This window comes from Grammomys surdaster, unplaced genomic scaffold (assembly GCF_004785775.1).
Source record: "Grammomys surdaster isolate TR1022 unplaced genomic scaffold, NIH_TR_1.0 752, whole genome shotgun sequence".
Classification (NCBI taxonomy): domain Eukaryota; kingdom Metazoa; phylum Chordata; class Mammalia; order Rodentia; family Muridae; genus Grammomys; species Grammomys surdaster.
The window spans coordinates 4,885,099-4,907,951 of NW_021605171.1; the positions used below are offsets into that span (position 1 = coordinate 4,885,099).

Genomic DNA, 22,853 nt, shown 5'->3' on the forward strand with positions numbered 1-22,853 from the left:
TAAATCATTAAAACTAAACATTAAGCCAAGTGCAATACAGAATACCACCAACTGCAAAGGCAGTTTACTGGAGCTTAGATTCCTGGTGAAGCCTTTGTATTTTCACAGCATGTAGGAAGCAAAATCAGGGAAACCATGAAGCCAAGTAAAACCTAGGCTGCATAGCAAATGCCTATAAAGCCTGTGCTACATATGAAGACTATATCTCAGATGCAAGCAGACAGATAAAAGCAACACAGGCTGGGTGGTAAAATATAGACTTTTAGTTACCTCAAGTTCCAACTTTATCTCTTGCTAACATGACATCATAGAGAACTGCAGCTACCTTCCAAATATGTCTCTGAAAATGTCCAGTACCAGCCTTCCAAATGAAGACTGTTATTTCCAATATTGGATTGATTTCTATACCAGTACATGATTGAGCCCGAATAACTAGACAACTTTAAGAAAAATACAGCAGTCATTATAACTTCTCTTTTTGATTCTCTGTTCCATGAGGTCTAAAATCTTGAGGCAAGGCAGCTTATCCCATAAGGGGTATAGGTAAGCAAAGGTGGGTTGGGAACATATGTTCAATACAGCTTAGTTACCTGAAGTTCTGGACATTTCAATCTGAGACAATGTAGCTAGCAGAGTTGGGTTTTTATGAGTGCCATTTCCTGGCACACGGACAAGTGTGTATGACCTTTGCAGAGAGTAGGGGTTTAGATGGGTGTAAGAAGAGGAGGATAGAGAGGAGAGGTCAAGAAGGTCAGAAAGAAAGAGATTTACAGACAGATATGGAGATAAGATCTACTTTACATAAGCCACCTAACCTCAGGGTCAACACAAAACACTGCTAAGTAAGAAGCCAGAATGGAGTGACAACATTTTCCTTCTCCTTGTGATGTGCATCTGGTTGGGCATGCTCTGTGGAGTGAAACAGCTGGGAGCAGACATTCCCATAGCCAACCAGTTCTTTTCTGTTGTAACACAAGGGGTTACAGTGTATAACTCCTTTTTTCCTTCCAATTTGTTGCCCTATGGTGTATATAATTTCAGTGAAAGCTGATATTGTACTATTAGCGTTCCCTTGGACATCATAAAACCATGTAAATCATTACTTTTATCTGTCAGAAACCAATAAAGCTCATAAAATTAAGTAATGCATGAACATTTCATAGGCGTTAATATCAGACTCCTTGAAATTGATCCTGAGAGAACTAATTGCTTATTGCCTTCCCTTTACATAGAAAATGATAAATTGAAAGTTTGGATAGAAAATGTACTCTCATTAGGAATCTGGTTCATAAATGGGATACTCTTTTCAAACAGTATGGATGTATAACATAAAATCAAATGATTATTTTGAATTTTGTAGTATCTACATGGTTTAAAAAGTGTAACAACTCAGGAAGCAGGGAATAGAGAGCTATGGTGATAATTCTGAAATTATGGAGAAGAGAAATAAATGATGATACTTTATGAAATATTTAATAGAACTTGATGACTTCAATGCTTCTTGATTAGTAACAATAAACAAACAGGACCACAACCTAGGATCTCTGGTCAGAACTGTGCCCTCCTTTTGGAAGAAGGAATGTTGAGAGGTGACTTTAATTAGATGATGTAACAGGATTGAGGTCTCTGATGGATTAGATTAAGAGACCACAGAACTTACTATACCCCCCTCTCTTTGTATGGAGTGAAAAGATGGCCAGCCATCAACCAGGGACAGTCCTCATTGTCACCCACCCAAGCTGGTACTTTAATCTCAGACTCCTTATCAGATAGAACAAAAAATTAGCTTTCTCACACTTAACTATGACATACATGAAAGGCCTATCTCTTCTGTAGGATTTTTGCTGCTTGGTTATCTATATGCATATACTTATACAGTTTCACTGAAAATTAATATGGTGCCTCTAAAGCAATTGTGCTCAAATGGGAACACTTCCACATACATTAGATATCTAGTAATTTATGTAGGCTGCTGTGGAAGTGGAAGATGCTATTGAAACCCTATCACATGCAGAACAGTCAATCACTCTAGCATGATGATAATATTGTTGAGGTGATATTGAAGATGACTATTGGAAATGGCTGAAAAAGAAACATTTACAATTTTCTTTTCTGTATCAACACTAACTGACCCCTGATTAACTCTGTACATTGGATGAAACTATATAGATGTGCCAAATAATCTTGATTATTTATTATTCAATAAATATTTATTAAAAGATACCTGGGAGATTACTTGAGTATATTGTTAGGTATATTTGAAGGCTTTTCTAACAAGGATTATACCATGTAATCTGATCTAATGAAGTATGTAATCAACTATTGCATTAAAATGTGAAAAGTATATTTGAGATAGCTGAACTACGTCAATGGTGGGGAGACGTAGAGGAAGAGAGACACTGGCAGAGCAATGTTGAAGGATGTATCTTTCTTTCATCCATGATGTTTGGTTCTGCAGTAGGCTTAAAACAATGAAACTAACTGATCAAGGAATGAGAACACAGACACAATGAGCCAAAATCTTTCTTCCTTAATTTTTTTTCCCTCTCAGGTATTTATTACAAGAATGAAAAGTCTGAATAGCAGTGTTCAACTAAATAAATACAATTGGAAAAGAAAGCATTCTTAATCTATCCTTTTAATGAAATAATTATTTATAAGTTTATTCTGAAATATATGGGTAGATGAATTTGCTTATAATAACATTAATGGATAAGAGTTAAAATACCCATGCAATAACTTATAAAGTATTGTGTTGTTAATCTGTATAGATAATAAACAGCTGCTAACTGGTCTCTGATCTTTATTTCAGAATTATCAAATGTCACAAATTAGCCTGTTTCAGTGACTAACACCTGTAATGTCTGTCCTTGGGACATTAAAGCATGATAATTTCATGAATTAAAGGTCAGCCATGGATGTATGGGAAATTCTAGACCACAGTGGGATACAGAATGAAAGAGTGTCTCAAACAAACTAATGCATACTGAAAACAAAAACAGTTGCTTGTTTTCAGAACCAGAATCACTTTGGCCCATATCTTGCATTGATTGCAGCAGTTTGTAAAGTCCTGTGTGTTTGGGTTTGGACCCATGGTCAAGGGACTGATGTGGGGTCTGGAGAGGTCTGTGATGGTTGAGAGGTGAAGACTGATTTTCCAGAGTTCCTGAGTTCAATTCCCAGCCACCACATGGTGGCTCACAATAATCTCTAATGGAATCCAATTCCCTTTTCCGGTGTGTCTAAAGAGAGCAACATTTACTCACATATCTAAAGAAAATAAATAAATCTTTAAAAAAAAAGAGCGATGCGCATATTTTACACATTAGAGCAGGCCTGGCCTCCAGGATCTCCCAGCATCCCTCATTCCCTACCTGGCATACCCTGCCCTGAACCCTGTCCTTTCCCCAGACTCATCCTTATATAATCCAGACATTCATTCTCATTCTCTCTCTCTCTCTCTCCCTCTCTCCCTCTCTCCCTCTCTCCCTCTCTCTTCCTCTATACTCTTCTCTTTCTGCTTTCTTTTTTTCCTCTCCTCCCTCCACATGGTGACTCCCCTGGACTCAATCCTGTGGCCAGTGAACCCAAGAGCAGTTTCCCAATAAAATGGCCTTGAAGATAATCTAATCTGGTTTAAATTGGCTCATTTCAGCAGCGGCAGAGAAATTACTCATCACTGGGTGTCTCATGATTACTTCAGATCTAATTGTTTTTTCTTTTTAACATGCTTTTTCTAAATCATCACACCTTCTTCCTTACCTTTGAAAAGTCCTTTTACCAAAACAAATTTCACTGCAAAAGGTAAAATCAGTCTTTTGTTAAAACATTCTTCATGTTTATGCAAACTGTGCAACCCAGACATTGAAATGATGCCATGATTATTACTTTGGAAAATTTCAAGGGTAAGTAGTCAATTTAGACAAGCCCCATTTTTGGAGGGAGGGACACTGAATCATTGTAATCATAGTTGTAGAATTGGCTCTGCAAGCGATGATTTCCTTCACATTTCACTGAACAAAGAAAGATCTGTTTCTTGGACATTCTATGTCCTAAGTCTGATCAGACTGGTGGTAAGAAGAACGATGAATAATCTCTTTTTTTCTGAGTTAATTATTGAAAATTAGTGCTCCTGATCAAAGTGGCTGAACAGATAATTTTAACAGATAATAGCTAATAATAGCTAATAACAGATCTTATAATTTAAGATTGATTACTCAATTTGATAATAGGTATCTGTACTAGATATTTTCTAAGTGAAAAGATATTTTCTATGTCTTGCAACAAAAGCTCAGTTACAATATATGCCTAGAGCAACAATTCTCAACCCGTGAGTCATGATCGCTACAGGGGTCACATATCAAATATCCTGTATATCAGATATTTACATCGTGATTCATACAGCAGCAAGATTATAGTTATAAAGTAGCAACATAAAATTTATAGCATGGGGTTACCCATTAGGAAGTGTATTAAAGGGTCACAGCAATAGGAAGGTGGAGAACCACTGGCCTAGAGGAATATATTAAACATACACTTTTGTATTATGCAACAGATACTATCTGTACTATTAATATAAAATAATTAAATAATTAATATAAAATAATTAAAAGGATCTGCTGATCCTTTAAATGGATATTTCTTATAGTATAGAACATGTTCTTCTTGTCTGTGAATGATCTCCTATTTTTAAGTAGTAATTTAGCAGCTTGTGAAGACATACAGACATGCTTGTGACTCTCAACCCTTATTGTCAATGAGGGTCAAGGGTCAGTAAAAACACTGTCAACTGTTTAGATCCCTAAAATGTACTATGATTGTGACATGGTGCTAGTATATTAGTAGTACTCAAAAGCACGTTGGTCTGTGACTCAGTTATGCCACTAAGTTGCATTTTATAATACCCCAACATTGATATAGTCAACTGTTATGTCATCTTATAATATATTTCTAACTAGTACTTATTTTGTAATGCTGATAATGTGTCATAGTGTTTTCTGCTGTATTATATTTATATTGCTGGCATCTTAAGTATTCACAATGGATTAACCTCCTTGTTTTATGATTCTATGATTTTTATTTACATCCTGAGTACTAATACTCATTTTAAATTGTTTCTCATAATGTATATAAATTAAAACACCTAGAAAAACAATTCCCATTTTTTTCTACACAGCAAACATGTTATTCTGTTCTAAACATTTGATTTCTAACATTTCTTTATGATAACCTCAACACCAAAATAAACTATAGATATTCTGTATTTATGAGAGTTGTGCATTTATTGAAAAATCTTCAGTGGATTGACAAAAAGCTACATTTTGTAATTATGAAAATAAATGGAAGACCTGCTTAGTTTGCAAGAATAATAAATGATTTCTTTCATATTATTAAGTTTTCTCTCTAGCCATCTCAGTGTGGATGGAAATCATATAGTATACAAAATGTATTGCGCCCTTAGCCTTTATTATTATAGATACAACTGAAGGATTGCACCATTTTGTAGAAGTACTTATGTTATTGTACATGTAAAACATCACTTCTTTTCTTCCTGTCACCAAAGAACTACAACTTTCATTACTAAAGATTGATAAAATTGACAGTCATATTAAATCAGTCATAAAACATAAATAATAATGTTAGTGTCAATAGATAAAGGTTTATAGCAAATAACTCTGAAAGTAAGTAACTGCTCCAGCCAATCACTTACCAGCTCTGCCTGGAGCTGAGAAATGAGCTCCTCCCTGTCCTTCAGTTGCAGCCTCAGCATCGAACATTCATCTTTCGCTATATCCTACAAAACATCAAAGAGAAAGTAGAGTATGCTCAGCCCTCTTGCTTTGCTTTTCACAGAGAGGTCAACTTCACACAGAGAAATAATTGTATGTGACTAATGAAACTCAGTTTTATTTATTATGTTATATTCCCTTTCATACTTCTAGATTGCAAAAGAAAAGCCTATGTTACTGTTACTATGCTGTATCCATCATGTGTATTTCACCGTATACTTTTTTTTTTTACAGAAGTTAAGTTTTCTTTTTGGAACCTATTTGTCAACATTGAGGTGCTTTAGAAGAAAAAGGGACATTATTTTTACTTCTTTCATCTTTCTGGTAGCACATAATCAATGTAATAAACTTATTTATACTCTACAAGAGTTACTTTTGTTTTCTTGCTATAATTTACTGTTAATTCTTAAGCTACAGTCATGCTACATTTTCATCCTCAATGCTGTACCTAAGATACTTTACTAGGCCCTTTCATGAGGAACCACTGCAGTTTTGATATTCTCAACTTGAAAGCCCATCAGGTTCTGCATCCATATCCGGGGCATCTATAATTCTGTGTTAGTAGTTTTCAGATACAACTACCCATTATAGAATTCTCTTCTCAAAACTTGTAATCACGAATACAGCTCATATCTGATCAGTATCTCAGCATTGTCTGTGGGCATGCCAGTTTCTCATTCATTCAGCATTCTTGCCCAGACCTCTCTTCATTATTCCCACTGTCCTAAAAGGACTCAAGTCAATGCTCCTGGTATCTACTCACTGAGCCAAACTTAGTACTTATTCTTTACTCTTTCCTTCCTTAATATTTCTGACTTGATTGTTTCTAATTTGCACATGGTGGCTTGAATAAAATTACAGCCCGTAGGCCCACGGGATGTGGCACTATTAGGAGGTGTAGACTTAGAATAACTGTGGCATTGCTGGAAGAATTGCTGTTTCTTAGTCACCTTTGCTGCCTGTAGATCCAGAGGAAGAACTCACAGCTCCTTATCCAGCACTATGTCTCTTCAAAATGTGCTGCAGGAGGAATTTTTTTGGTGATGGCTGAACAAGGCATTGATCTATATAATTAGGTGTCATTTTATAGCTACATTGTTTGCTTTTTCTTATTTTAGATCAGTATTTTGTTTTACCATAGGTCCATGTCCATATATATAGTATATCGTTTCAGATACTTGATCACTGACATAGTAACTGATACGGATTTTATTCCATGGAGTAGGCTTTGATTTAAATCAGTTATTGGTTGGTTACTCCCACAAGCTTTGTGCCCTAGCATATCTTGCAAGTAGTACACCATTGTCAATAAACGGTTTCTGACTTCATGTTTACATTTATCTTTTGACAGCATGCAGACTACCTTCCTGTAACAAAGATACTGAAACATAGAAATGGAGGCTCTACGTAGGCAGCAGCTCAACTACTCCCTGTTTACTTAGTTGTGTAGTTGTTGACTTCAGCAATGGCACATTGCTGTTAGTTTGTAGAGAGAAACTTATAGCCTTGGCAATAGTCTACGTAGTTTGGAAATTCCCCCAGGGCTCCATTGGCCAAGAAACCAACTAGATATAACCCAATCCAAGCACTGGAAAAATTTCATTTGATGATAGTCAGTTGTGACCTTCTCCACTCCATTCTTTGGAGGTTTAATTTGGATCAGCATTATATGTGTATATATGTAATACATCTATTGTTGGATTTTACTCCCTTCTACTCAGTAACACTCCTGTCCTTCACAATATATACTATTATAAGACAAATTTTGAAAATTACTTCTTATCCACTACTTTCTGAACTATTTGATGAAGTGTTCCCTATCAGCCTCTAAACCATAGGTCATCTCATATGAAACCTCAAATGTGAACTTGTTTCCTATCTTCTTTGGATTTTCCATTTACTTACATGCTTCATTGTATACACAGTAGCTCCTTAGTGTGTCCTTAGCTCAAGCACAGCATTAGACACTTATAAGATGCTCAATTCATGCTTCCTTCTTATAAAGATGGAAAACAAACACAATATGCATTAGGAGTATACCCATTTTCTCTAACTCTGTATCTGATCTGACAAGCAAATATCTGAGAGACAACATGAAATAGGATGTTGTTATTCTAGGATGCAATTTACTTTCTCTATGGTGAGAAATGCTATATAGTTCTAATTTATTTATATGCCCTTCTTTTTCTGATGATTACTATTAATAGTTTCCTTCATATTACTGTGATAACCATTGGCAACTTGGGAAGAAAACAGTTTATCCAAATTACAAGTTACAGTCTATCAGCAAAGGAAGCCAAGGCCAGAGCTCAGAGCAGGATGTTGAATGTTGGAACTGAAACAGACCTATGGAGGAATTTCTTATAAATGCCAGGACTACCTTCCCAGGTGTAACAACACTCACAATGGGCTGAGCTACCTTACATTCATCATTAATAAACAGAATGTACCATCCACATTCCCACAAGGCAGTCTGCTAGAGTCATTCCTCAACTGATGTTTCCTATTCCCAGGTGACTCTAGGTTGAATCAAGTTAACAAACCTGACCAGTATAGTCACATTAACTAGTATAGCCACATTAACTACTATAGCCATCTTACCTAGTATAGCCATGATAACTAGAGTTGCCATGATCTTCTAGGTCTCCAACACATCTGGGTTTCATAGACTGAATCTATTCTCATTCACTTTAAAATTACTTCTACCTGGTACTCTCAGGAGCAGGAAGTTCAAGTTGTTACACTCAGGAGCATGTAACACAGCAATCATGATTTTTTTTTAACAGTCAAATAGACCTAAGGTCAAATACTTGACACCTGATCCCAGATCATGTAAATAGTTATGTCGTTTTGTATCTAGTTAGTTAACATATTTTAACTCTATGGAAATCCTTGTGGGTGTTGAAAATCACACTAGGCTAGAAACTGTTATCAAACATTGAATTCTTTCTACTTACCCTTCTCAAACTTCTATACTATCACATCTAAAGGAAGTTAAGACTCTGCAGAAAATAATAAACTATCACGTTTACTCTTCTGGAACTAAATACTGAGATGAATTTAAGCATGCTAAGGGTTTGGTAGAGAAGTTAGAAAAGTAGCTGAGAAGAAGCAGAAAAGGAAAGGCTGGAGAGGATCACACAGCCATATTTCACAGTGAAAATCCATCAGTTAGCTACTAACTTCTGAACTCTGTTAGCATATGACAGGAATTATCAACTGAGGACAGCAGGTTGGCTCTTGTTCAGTCAGTAGGTGGAGAGTGCCTGAAGCAAAACTAGACCCCAGCCAGGACTTTCTGACTTTAATCTTTGTTTTAGGCTATCTAGAGAGGACCTTGGATATCATTGGGAGCTCACCAGATGCTAATGAAACAATGGTCAAATGAATTCAACTGAGCAAAGGCCTTGCAGCTCTCAGCCAGTCTTCTGGGATTCAACATGTTTCTATTTCTTTTTTTTTTTTTTTTTGGTGGCGTTCAAGATCAACTGTAGCTTTTAGGAATTAATTAGCATTTTGGGTATTCATTATTTTAATATTGTAATTTTGCCTCTGTTTTGCTTTTTGGAAGTTACAAAGAACTTCATCTTTTCAAAGATATGATCCTGTAAAAAAGCCTCAGGCTTTATTCTAGTGGAAATTTCTCAAGATGTTTACAGACTCACAGCTTTAAAACTCATAAACATAATGGTTCAATTTAGAGAAAAGAGATATATAACACGAGTTAAAAATCAATCATACTGATGGATAGAGTGAAAGGACTTAATATTCTTGGTTTACTCATCAATATTGAATAATGTGTGGTATCCTTTACTGACAACATCACCAAGGAAGACTGGTCTCACTCTACTTGGATTTCCCTAGGTCTTATTGACTTGGTTACCCAATTGAATAAGATGTGAGTGGCACAGGGTCTATGGCTAACTCAAGAAAAGTCTGTTTCCCAGATTCCTAGCTGGTCTGCTCCTGCGAAGACACCATATCCTGACCCATGCTAGAGGATCCACTGCACTCAGAGCAGTTGGTAAGAATCCCCCTCAATCCGAAATCCTAGGGCTGCCACTGGGAGCCTGGTGGACTTGGGACCCATCATCCACCAAAATGAGTCATATTGGGAACATTGGCTTTTGTAAATCAATCCAGTAAACAATACAGGCTTTTAGAACACTGGTGTATCTGATAGGACATTCCACAGCTGAAGAAGAATATTGGGATAGTGACTTTTTTTTAATCTACAAAAGGTTCCTTTAGAAATAAATGAAGAATTCTTAGCTACTTTCATCTTCTAAAAGCCCATAGTGCCTTGTATTTGTGTGGATTGTCTGCAATTCATAATTACTTGATGTAGAGTCTTATTTACTCTTGTAATCCTTTTTAACAATCTATTTCAGAAAACAGTAGATTTCTGGAATAAAGGAGGCATAGGCACAATAATTGAAAAGAAAAGATAACTTCACTAAATACTAAATATAATGAAAACAGAATACTGAGAACCTGGAATTGTGTTCACCAGCCTCTCAACGAAACTTATTTCACTCCTATTTTTATTTAGTGAACACTGAAAAAATGTTAAGATGGTTGTAGGAGATGTAGACTTATTTTTTCCAAACTGGTCAATATTTATTTTGAATGTAGGTCTTTAAACAAACAACGATGAAAATACCTCATTGAACATAAAATCATATACTCTAGCTACTCATTTTCTTTGTTTATAAAGTGGGGAGCATGTTTTAACCTAAGTCATGGTTTATATCAAAATTGCTGCTAAATACTTTTACCACTCTATTCTTTGTTTCATCTAATATTTTTGTAAAGGCAAACTTTCAAAGGGCAATATAATATTAGAAGTTTCTAAAGACATCTAAAATTGGCTGTATTTTATGGCAGAAGGAATATGAACAAAGTTTTCAGAAAAACAGTACCAGTTATTAGACATGCCAAGTTAGTTTCTTCTCTCCTAAAAGCCCATGGGTATCATCAAGGTCAATTTAAAACTATACCAAGACAAGTCTGTGAACCCAACAGCAATAAGCTTCTCAACAGATTGCTATCAAGAGGTTCATATTTATTCATATTGTCCTACTAAAATTGCTTAGTAGGTTCTTGGGGCGAAAATATCCTCAAGCAACTTGGGTTGTCTGACAATATCATTATTTTCTCAGACAAATATGATTAAAATTTTACAGTTTAAGTCATGTGAACAGTTGTTTTAATGCTGATTCCCATGATGTAGACTAAAAATAAAATGCCATACTAAAAGTTTCTGTTATCATTTGTGAATTGAACGTCCCAGAAGGTAGGTAATTCAGGGAAGGACTATGCCCTGTGTACAATGCTGAGGGTTAAACATTGAGATTATAGAAAGTTAAAGTGTTTCAGACTATAGCCAAATATATCCTGGGCTATTTTGGTCCCTTAGAAAGCCATTCACTGCCCACCCACTTAAAATGTAGTTTAAGAAAACCACTTGTTTCTATCAATCTAAAATGTAAGAATGTTATCAGACAGATTCTGAGTCCTAGATCCAAGTATCCTGACTTTGTGAAACTTCCCAGATAGACTCACCAATGTCTTACTAAGTGTCTGAATATATTCAGTAGCTAATAAGATTGCATGTATCCATGTGCACAGTAGAACACTACATTTGAGACTACCTAAATATGTTTCCAGGCCACACTTTTCTCAAATTTTTAAAAAAGAGAATCTTTTTATTTACATTGTGTCATTAGTAAGAAATTGAAGAGTACACTGAACTTACAAGCTCTTATGGAAAGGAGAAAAAGTAATCAAAGAATGTAACTTGTCTCTACTCTCTTAAAAAAAAAAAAACACTTATCACACTTGTTTTCTGTTATGTCAAATGCCACATGAAACTCCTGTTGAGACAGTGTTTAGAGTCCAGTGAGTTTCCTTGTATGGCTTCTAACACCAACTTCGTTACCAGTTACTCACCTGCAGGGTCTTCACATACCAACAAGTCCAGCATGAAATCACACCAGTACTCCTCATTTCTGGCTCAATACCAAACACTGTGCAGCCAGGGCTACCTCAGAGCTAAAAAGAATTCATATTACCCAAAACATAGGTCTTCTGTGAAACCCCAGTTAACCCCATCTTCCTTGCTATTGGCAGGATGTCTCCTCTATCTACTATCTATTCCCATACTTTCTCAGGGAGACATTTGTAAGTCCCTATGGGGCAACTTTTGGTCATTGGAGCAGTAATAGAGTTCTGGGTTTTACCTCTCAGTGTGATATGTCAGAATACTATGTTCTACCATGAAAAGAATCTTTAAGTTTCATTTATTTTAATTTTAAAACAATCCTATATTTGTCCATCATATACATCTGAACATATATTTGGATAAACATAATATTATTTTAGTAACTGAATAATTTACTCTCTAATATAAATCACAAAGTCTAATCTCTGACTTCCAAACATTTATATTTTTCTAGTGTGATATAAACAAGAATAGTCTACTATTCATGTTGCTGATTTTAATGAGGAGATAGTCCATCTTTCATTGATTAGATTTAGGCAGCAATTCTGAGGTCAAAATCAAGAAGTACGTGACAGAGTCAGAGAGTGCACTTGACTGTGGCAGGTGAAGAATAGAAAACTAGCATGCAAAGGAGAACCCTGGGTAACAATTACAGTTCCTTAGAAACACATAAGTACATCAGAAACAATGAAATAGACAGGAAAAAAAATACAGGAAACTTACTTGCCTATTTTCAACACTGAAACAATGTTTTTCAAATTCTTTTTTTTATTGAATATTTTATTTATTTACATTTCAGATGCCATCCCCTTTCCTCATTTCCCTTCCCTAGAACCCACTATCCCATCCCCCATCCTCCTTTTTGCTTTTATACCATTAATAAAAGTGCCAGCAGGAAAGAAGGAAATCTACAAAAAAAATCATAGAACACACATCACTGTTCTTAGGTTAGCAGAGAAGGCACATTTGATTCTCTAAGATGATATATGGTAGCTGCTCTACACGACTTTAAATAAAGTAGTTGCCACTAACAATCTAAAATTTATTGAAACTTATTGCCTGCATGGTAGTGATACCTCTGTCATCTCCCTGCAACAAGAGAGCAAAGGGATCTCTCTTGGCACTTGAAAATTTATATCACCGTCAGACATCAAAACAATCTGAATAAAACTAAGGATACTTTGCCTATGTGTGTGTGTGTTTGTGTTTTGATATTTAAAAAGCACAAGTGAGAATTATGCCCTTCTGAATTTGTCTATCAATAAAGGAGAATAAAATCCAGAAAGGCTACGCTATTTTAAATAGATCTTAAAATATTCATAGTATCCTGTTCCATGGCATACAGATTTATGAACCTGATGAAAAATACAAAACTAAGCAATGCTTTAGTCAAGTTTCAAAGACTTTTTCATAATTATAGAATTTGGGGGATATCAAATAGCCAAAAGCGCATCATTGTTCTATGCAAGAATCCCAGACATGGTGAAACAATTTCTGTGGTAGTGTCCATCCGTCTGAGAAGTCAGACAATAAACTACACAAGGCAATGGGCATTAGCTGACGATACAGATTACAGATACGAAACTAAAACCTAACATCCACAGTGGGAAAAGGAGTGAAGGTCATGCTTTGGTCTTTGCAGAGACAGTAATGTATAGCAGCAGCACACTCATCAGTGTCTTTAAGTGTTCACCACTCATGTCCACATATATCAGAAATTTTATATCATGTACACTATGAATGACTGCTTGTCTAGTGGACTGCTGTACACTTTGTATAATGAACTGGAACAAAAATACAAATTAGTGGCTTAAAGATATTGCAAGTTTAATTTAAGGTCAGTGTGAAATCTTAAATGATTAGTAATCATTAAAGTATCCTTTATCAACCAGGAAAGAAGGAAATCTATAAGAAATCATAGAACACACATCACTGTTCTTAGGCTGGCAGAGAAAACACATATGATTTTCAAAGAAAAATATATGGCAGCTGCCTTATAAGACTTCAAATAAAGTAGTTATCACTAACAATCTAAAATTTATTTAAATACAACACTAACATTCAGCTATATCACCTTCAAGTGTCTGAGTTAAAAAGGAAGTGATGATTTGAGAATTATCAACATAATGAAAATTCAAAAAATTGAAGTATCAGTATATCAACACAGTAAAACAAACAAAGTAAGAGCCTGTGGATCCGTGGAGGATAATATCATGCCAAATAGAAAATCAGGAGTGCTATATCACATGATATATTAGGCAGGAAATAAACTTAACAGGAGGTTTTCAGGGAGGGTTCTATGAATTTAAACAAAATAGAGATGTAAAGACGACTGAATAGTTGTTTTACTGATCACAAGAGTCAGTCACTACTGACATCAACAAAGCAGTATCTGGTGGGAACAATATTCATATTACAGATTACCTTAAAATGTACTGGAAATAAACTAGTGAGCTACCAATAGCACAATTAGCAACATGCAAGCTTGCTTCAAGGAATACGTGAATAGCAGACATAAAGAACATTAGCTGCCCAAGTGCATATTCAGTTTCCATGACAACTTATATGAAACTAGATATTTATAAAGAAAAGAAATTTATCTCAGTTCAGAAGAATAATGAAGAAGGTCCCAGCACATTCTAAATTTAGATAATTGTCTCGGGACAATGGCAACACATTGTTGGGAGAATGTATGGAACAACATGGTAAACAAGAAACTAGGGAAGCAAGTCTCTCATTATACATAAGTTCTCACAGGAGCTAATCTACTCCTACCTGGTCCAGGCCTGGTCCAGTCACTCAAGAGAGGAAAGCCTTTATATTCAAGTTATATTTCACCAGGCTTAACTTTCAGAAAACCAGCTCTTAATACTGTGATACAAAGGACTGACTTCAGCACATCAACTCTTAGGAAACAAACCATACCTAAAACTGTTAATAGATCTTATGACTGAAATGGAACATTCTGGTATTGCTGCTGGTGATGATGGTGTCCTGGTGATAATGAGGATGATCCTGATGGTGTAGATGATAAGGATGAAGAAGAGGAGGAGGAATCGTATTTTATAAAAGTTTTAAAATATTCATAGGTTCATGGAAATATTGCAGGAAATTAAAATGCAAGTGAAAGAAAATTATTAAGGAAAAAGTTCTTCAAAAGCTTAGAAAAAATTAGGTTTGATACAATATGTAGAGAAAATTATTAGCTTTAATAGAGAAGCATCCGTAAGCAAAAGATGATAATATCTATCAATCATGAATAAATGCTAAATTTCTCCTTTCCATAGAATTTTAACAATGCTATAGTGTTATAAATGTTCATTTTCCTTCCCAAACTCACACATTGTGATCTTTATTCTCAGAATCATGTGTTACCTTATTTGGACTGGAGTTATTGCAGATATAATTGAATAAAATGAGAAAATACTGGAGTTAAAACTCATGTAATGATTCATGCTTTAATAAAGATAGGGAATTTTTACTAAAAAACACAAATATGAATAATTGCTTGTTATGAATTTGCTATTATAGACCTCAGTATACTGGAAGATAGTAGTAGAGTCAGAAAGGGGGGGTCCAAGGAGGAGAGACAGAGAAAGAGGTAGAGACAGATACAAAGACAGAAACACACATGCTTGCAAACAGAGAGAGAGAGAAAGAGAGAGAGAGAGAGAGAGAGAGAGAGAGAGAGAGAGAGAGAGAGAGAGAGAATTGCTTTTATAAAGAGCATGGCCTATCAACATCTTGAACTTAGAATTCTAATCTACAGAGCTCTAAAACCATAGAAACCTCTTTTCCAAACTACTGACCTTGTGATACTTTGTGGTGTCTTGTTGTTGAAATGGTGCAAAACTATACGACAGACACAGACATACTTTCCAACTGTTTGCATCTTCTTAGAGATTTTGTATAAGTAGTTGAATTAATATAATATCTAATGTTTAATGATTCCTCAACAAAGAAAAAGAAGAAAGGGTGGGAAAAATCATACATAAACTATGATAAACTAACATATGGTTCTTCTATTTCCAAAGTTCTCCTAGCCTTTATTTTTAGTTGTAACAGAGAGTAAGAATTTAGATGGGGATATGCTTACTAGAATTTAGTCTTTTTCTTACTTCAGTCTCTGCGTAATGAGTCACCACTTAATTCTTGTACTGTCATCTACTTTAGACTGCATGTGACTTGTGACTTGATATATCCACCTCCACTGTACTATGCTAATCATTCACATGAAGTGGAACCTGGCAGTGATGGGCTTGGTGCATTAATATTCTGACAATAATATAGAAAAACAAATACAGAAAACAAAATATTTGCCCCAAACGGTTTGGCAATCATGTAACATACTGCCCAGAATGCATATAAAATAGGCTTAGAATAATGCTATGCTTCAAGAGACATACTGCAGTATTTAAAAATTGCTTAGCAAAGAGCGTCAACTGTATACCTGGACATCATTATTAGAACATACAGTTCATGTGCTTCTCTCTGTCTTTATCACTCCAGGATCTCTTCTAAGTGCTTTCCTGTCTGATTCTTCTTCTGTTTCTATATCATAAGAGCCACAGAGAATGAAGAGAACAAAGAACTCTCCCATCAGAAACAGACCTTGGAAAACAGAGCAAAGGTAAGGACCACAGGTAGACAGATACAAGGTAGAGAAAACAGGAAGACAGCCAGGAAAGAAATTAGAAATAAGTTTATATAAGTACCATCCACAAACTCCACAAATTCAAACTATATGTGTATTCAATGAACAACCAGCATGTGGGTTGTAGAAGTTGCATTACTATATCCAGCAGTAAAACCATTGATGTCTTTTATTCTCACTGACACTGAAAACTTTATAAATTTATAAGCATACTATATGTTTTCGAAACTAAACTTAAGAAAACACATACTGCTAAAGTGGATGTTATCGTAAATTTAATAAAACATTAGAATTAGAAGGAAAATGGATAGCAAGTTTTGAAAATTAACACCTTAACATACTTCTTAAATAGCATGGGTAGAGATTAATTTGTAAAGTAACATTTCATAAAGGTCAACAGTACCCCATTTCTGTCAACAACTGTCATTTGACTTTAAAACAAACTATATTTATAACTCATGAAGTCTTTACTTTGAATGTGTCATTTTGAGAGATTTGTACACTAATAGCATTACATTATTTTGAAAATAACGTATTTCTTTTTCCCTGGTTATGAATTTAGATATGACTCCCAGGCTCCTACTGCTTCTCTGACTGCATCCAGTTGTGCATCACAGACAAATCAAAAGATTAAAACATAACAAAAACTTAAATAATCCTGTAGGTTGCAGGGATGAAATACCACAGTCCCAAGACTCCCATTTAGCATGTTCAAGGGCCCAAGTTCCATCCTCCCGTACAGGGAAAAGCACCAGCTCTGAAGTAAACCAATATTATCGAGAGCTTTCAGAAGGCTGAGGTGAGTATATTACTAAACCATCTGGCAAGCATTTCACAGCGACGTAGTCCTCTCCACACTCCCAGGTTCACATGAAATAACTGGAAATGTAAATGGGAGCTCTCTATTCCCATCATCGTATCTAATCTCACTTTTTAGAAAACATTTTCCGGAACAATTACAGAAGCCAATTACAGAAGTTTGTAAGACAAGCATCTGCACTTTACAACTAGCGTGGTATTTGCACATTGTAATCACAGTGGGTCATAAACTGTTCTCATGTGGAAAATGCTTACTATTATCTGGAATGATTTTGGAAAGATATGATTCTCAAGAATTTTTCAGGGAAATACTTGTTTGTTGAAATCTAGGGCAGTTCAGATTTAAGATTAAGCACTTGCTCACCAAAGGTCAAAATACTAGTGTAGGAAGACCATTCTTGAAATCTGCATAACTTTGTGCTTAACTCTTTTCAACTTAGTTATCTAAGTTTTTCAGGTAACTTTTCTTCACCAAACATTGTAGCAGCAACCACAACAAAAATATCAACACATGATTGTGATATGTATCAATCTGATTTCCATTCCTGATTCTTATTTCAATAATGAGATGCTACTCTTACAAACAGAAAAAAAAAGAAAGAAAAGAAAAAAGAAAATAAAAACAACTTTTAGATGTATATGTGTGCATGTTTATGGCTATCTGTACAGACATGTAGATGTCCAGGAACACGAGAGGATGGCAACTGAGGCATGGTAGAGGAGTCCTGGATAGTTATGAGTTCACACACTTGGGCTATCCTTCTGGTCCCCATAATAAAATTCTTGAAAGATGCACTACATTCATAGGATCTGTGTCCTCATTTACCATTGCATATAACAATTTGATAATAGATAATTGTTTAATCTTCTTGTCTCTGAAAGCTGGTTTCCTGACTAGTCACTTAATGAAAATTTCATCAGTGTTAATTAGAAAATTATTTTTAGTCTTCAGCTCAATGTCTGCTCTTGATTCTGTATTACAAAGAGTCCTTAAAATGTTTCTCACTCCTAGGTTTCTACCCTTCAAATTCTTTGCGGTTTGTTGTCTTTTCAGTGTTCTGTAAAATGTCCCAGGCTTCTGTTCTAAACCCTCCCCCACCTCCCCTTCTAATCTTAATTAGTTTCTTATACAGCAACTATCTATAAATTAACAATTGAATAATATGTTTCATGAACTTTCCACCAGGGAAAATCCTATGTCAAATTTTGAACTGCTTCCCTCATGTGCCAGACTGAAGTTAAGCAGCTTGTCAGCTCAGCCTTTTTCCTTCAGTGTGTTTTTAACCAACACCATCCCTTCTCTCTTGTCAAAAAGGCTGATAACCCCGTCTTTCTTCAACCTTGTAAATAACCAACTCTAGAGTGTGTATGGCATGCATAGTTGGGAAAGTCTGTGTATCTTTTATTCTCTGTAGATAAAACCATTTCTTCCTTTGTCTTCTTTCAGGATTTTCATTTAATCTTTGGTTTTTCGCTTTTCAAATGTAATATGCATATATTGTACAGTGGACTTGTATGCTTGGTACCAGGCTTAGAATTGTCTCTACTTTCCAGATCTGTGATTGTCTGTGATAAATAATGGGAAATGATTTGGTCAATAGGATAGTCAAGCATTTGTCTCTTCTGCCACAGTCTCATCCTTCTGTACGTGATCTCTGCTTATGCTTTTGCTGTGGTCTTTGAAGTTACCCCAGGATCTATATTATTTGCTAATTTTTCAAGTTCTTCCTTCTTATATTTCAATGGCAAGGTTTCTGTGGACATATCTCTAAATTTATCAGTCCTTGAGTCTAGCTAATAAGTTTTTAAAATGTATTCATATTTTCCGTGACAGGAGTTAATTTCTAGTATTTGATTTAGATTATTTCTTAGGGTTTACATTTTTCTTTTTCCATTTTATTTCTTTCTTTCTATTAGAGTCCTAAATATATTACTTCTGTATACCTATTTTAGTATCCAGGCTTGATATTTCTAAGAGTCTGTGTCATGTAGTTCTTTTAGCTGGGGTCCTGTTAATGAGGCAATAAAGAGTTATGAAGGACAATTATAAAATATTCTCATTAAATCATAGGGTTTTAATGGGTTTCTATTCTTCCTATCAGTACTCAATTGGCACATTTGCTCTATCACGCTTATTATTTCCTTGCCCTATCAGTGGATCGGGGAAAGATAGGAAGAAATGAAATTGGGAATGTATCCTTTCTCCTAAGATAGACAGAAATTGTGTGATCAACTAATGTCTACTGCAAAGCAGGTCTCTCTAAAGAAAATCTGCTGGGAAAATCACAAGTGATCACTGTCCCAACACTTACCACCAAGAGAACTCTATGTAACTTCTGCAGATAAATCTCACTGAGTTTCTCTAGGGAAGTACTTTAAGGAGCTTTCTAACTCTCAAGATAGATATACTCCAGCCTCCAGTATCTCAGCCTCTAGCAACTCTTCAGCATCTAAGCCCAAAGTTCCAGTTTATGGTTCTAGTGGCTCTGCTCAAGGCTAAGTGCTTCCTTGTATGATGTTTGAGTCTTATCTCCAGGGTGGCTGTATTATCTCCAGGTTGTAGCTGACAGTTTATTCTGTAGCCTCATGTATCTCACCCTGTTAGTTCAGCTTTTTTCTTGTATGGGCAGAAATTATGGCTTTCAAGGTTGTAGTTTGTCTCACTCAAACGAGAAGCTGATACCTTGGTCTGCATATTTGCATTTGGAAAGCATTCTTAAAAGTCTCATAATCACTTTACTTGCCTTGGTCTCAAAGTCCTACCAGAACTTCATCAGTCATCATATATATATGTATATGTGTCTGTGTGTTATGTGTGTGTATGTATGTGTATAATATTTTATACATTATAAAATATATGCACACATTTTAAATAGGCATTTTATACATATTTTATACATATAATAACACATATATATGTGATTAAATAAATATATAGTATTTTATATATATATATGTAAAATATATAATCAATCAATTATTGAACGCTGTTTCAGGATAAGAGTGCAAACTCTTTGTACATTTTGCATAATCCACTAATGTTCACAAATGAAGACTTCAATAACAGATGAGTGCGTGTGTAATCTATTATTCAATGTGCCCTTGGTATGTTAGATGAAAGGTTAGGATGACATTTGAAGTTAAAGTTATTCTGATTTCCTTCAGTTAGGTACAGAAATTCCTTTAAGGGAAAATATTTTACACACAAATATATTCCATCAATGATGCCAATAGCTGCCTCCTGGTGTTATTCAAATTAACAATTCAGTGAGGACAGCGCAGGAGATGTGCTGTATAATCAACACCACCATCCATGAGTACTAAGGAAAGCATTATAGGAAATGACTTTGTAATGCAAAGACAAATTCCGAGGATATTTTGTAATGAAAACCTTTATACTTTATATTATTCTATCTGCAGCTTAACACATGTTTTTGATTTTCATTATTCTTTTAAAAATGATTTTATTTTTATATTTTACATCACAATCATTATCAGTCTATTTCATAAGTAAATTGAAATAGTGACTTTCATAAGTAAACTGATAAGTGACTCATTCGAGACAGCCATAGAAGTGACCAAAACAGCTCAAAAAAAGAAAATATTTCAATAGCAAAAATAAAACTTTGTATCAAGTGACAAAATCTTTTAAAAAAGACATATTTTGTTATTTTCAGTAATAGCTTCAGCCTGGACTATATAAACAAATAAAGGTTTATTTTCAAGTAATACAAGGGTGCATCAGACACCACACTGTTTTTGCCTCAGGAGGAGCACAATTAATTGAACTCATTTCATATTTTGCTAAGAGAAACACTTTTCAGTTTTAATTTTTAGCCAAATAAGAGATGATTATCCATTTAGTCATGGAGCAATAAAATAAGAGTAGAGACATAGATATTGTCAAGGTTCAATTACTAGGTGAAGGTCTGTATTCTGAATTGAGAGTACAGATTACCTTTGATGATGCTGTCCTAGAAAAATGTTGTACAATAGCCTTAAATTCTTGGGACAAAGTTGAACAACAGGGATGAACTGAATCATTTACAAAGATAACCCATGGTTCAAATGGATCTTTCATTGATGCTTTACAAAGATTAACTATAGCCCTAAAGAGGACAATATCAGATGCAGCTGCTGGAGAAATTTTAATTTAACCTTTAGCTTTTGAAAATGCTAATGTTAAGTGCAAAAAGGCTAAATCTACACCTCCTTAGGAGTGGTTTAAAGCTATTCAGTTAAGGTTGGACAGCAATTACAGCACAAAAAGCTTATTGCTATGGCTGTGAAAGATCAAATGATTTTATAAAGGACTGTAAACAAATGGTTCCTAAGGATAAATTCTACTATAATAATAATAACTATTATTCTAAGAGAAAGCTTCATATAAAATGGATTTGGTGTGGAAGGAATGATCATATGGCTTATTAATGTAGGTTATCTAATGTTTATACACAAGGCATTTTTCAAATTAATGTTTTTTTTCTAGAGATAATCCAAAAAGAAGGCCCAGCTTTCTGTAATATGCAGAAGATGTGACAAAAGCTGACTTTTGACTAATTAATATAGATCAACAAGAGACAAACAAGGCAACCCCTTGTTGGGAAACATCCCTAGAGGCCCTGATATCAAATTCAAATTGAACATTTCAGATCAGCAGTGGAAAAACTCATCTGAAAAAAATTAAGTAACACTGCCTCAAAACTAGACATTAAAAAACCCAGATATCAATACCACAGCAGCTTCAATAGATGAAACAAAATCTCAAGAGAGACCAAAGGCTTAATAGATAAAGAAACAGATGTAAGAAAGAAGTACTTAATATACAAAATGGGATAACAAATACCACCAGAGATAGATTACATAGTGCTTTATTGACTTTACATTTCTTGAATGCTAATAACAACAACAACAACAACAACAAAAAAAAAAACAGCTGCTGAGAGACACGGACTATGGAAAAACTTCTAAAGTAAATTGGCCCGTGTATATTAAGGATGTCTTCTGAATCAAAGGAAGGAAATACATGATGTTGGGGGTGGGAGTGAGAACTTTGTATATTTTTCAACAGGAGAAGAGAAATTGTGGATTCAACCCAAATTGATAAACAGATGTGACTGGGAAGACCATCCCCCCACTGAAGATCTTGGCTACAGACAGGAGGAAAGAAACTAGCAAGATTAACATTGTATATTAACAATGTATCAGGTAATGTATAGGCTGATAACTTTATATAGGAACAGCTCTGAGACTGACTGAGAAATATATGTCTATGTGTAGCAAATACATCTTGTTGGCTACAGAGTCCTCATGACTCATCAGTGCATGCCCCCTTTCATATGGCATGGATGGTAATTTATATTGCAGTTTAGTATACAATTCAAAGTCGCTTATAAAAAAAAAACATGCCTTTCACCTGATCAAACTACGAGCAAAGTATCATCTTTAAATCTTTTGTGTGCATTGCACATACCATACATATGTAATTGCAGAAATGTATATTATTTGTGTGCATTTAAATGTTTACAGAACAACAGAACCAGACACCAGTTGAATGGAAGCTGTCTTGACTAGATTTGTCTTCCAG

General features: G+C 35.0%; 1 protein-coding gene across 1 annotated transcript in view; it reads right to left on the bottom strand.

Annotated features, from left to right (window-relative positions):
* Positions 1-22,853, bottom strand: part of Ccser1 (coiled-coil serine rich protein 1) — a 457,615-nt gene that overhangs the window by 74,908 nt on the left and 359,854 nt on the right. The window contains exon 7 of the mRNA XM_028782449.1: positions 5,711-5,794. Coding sequence (XP_028638282.1) covers positions 5,711-5,794 — 84 coding nt within the window. The remainder of the gene's footprint in view (positions 1-5,710; positions 5,795-22,853) is intronic.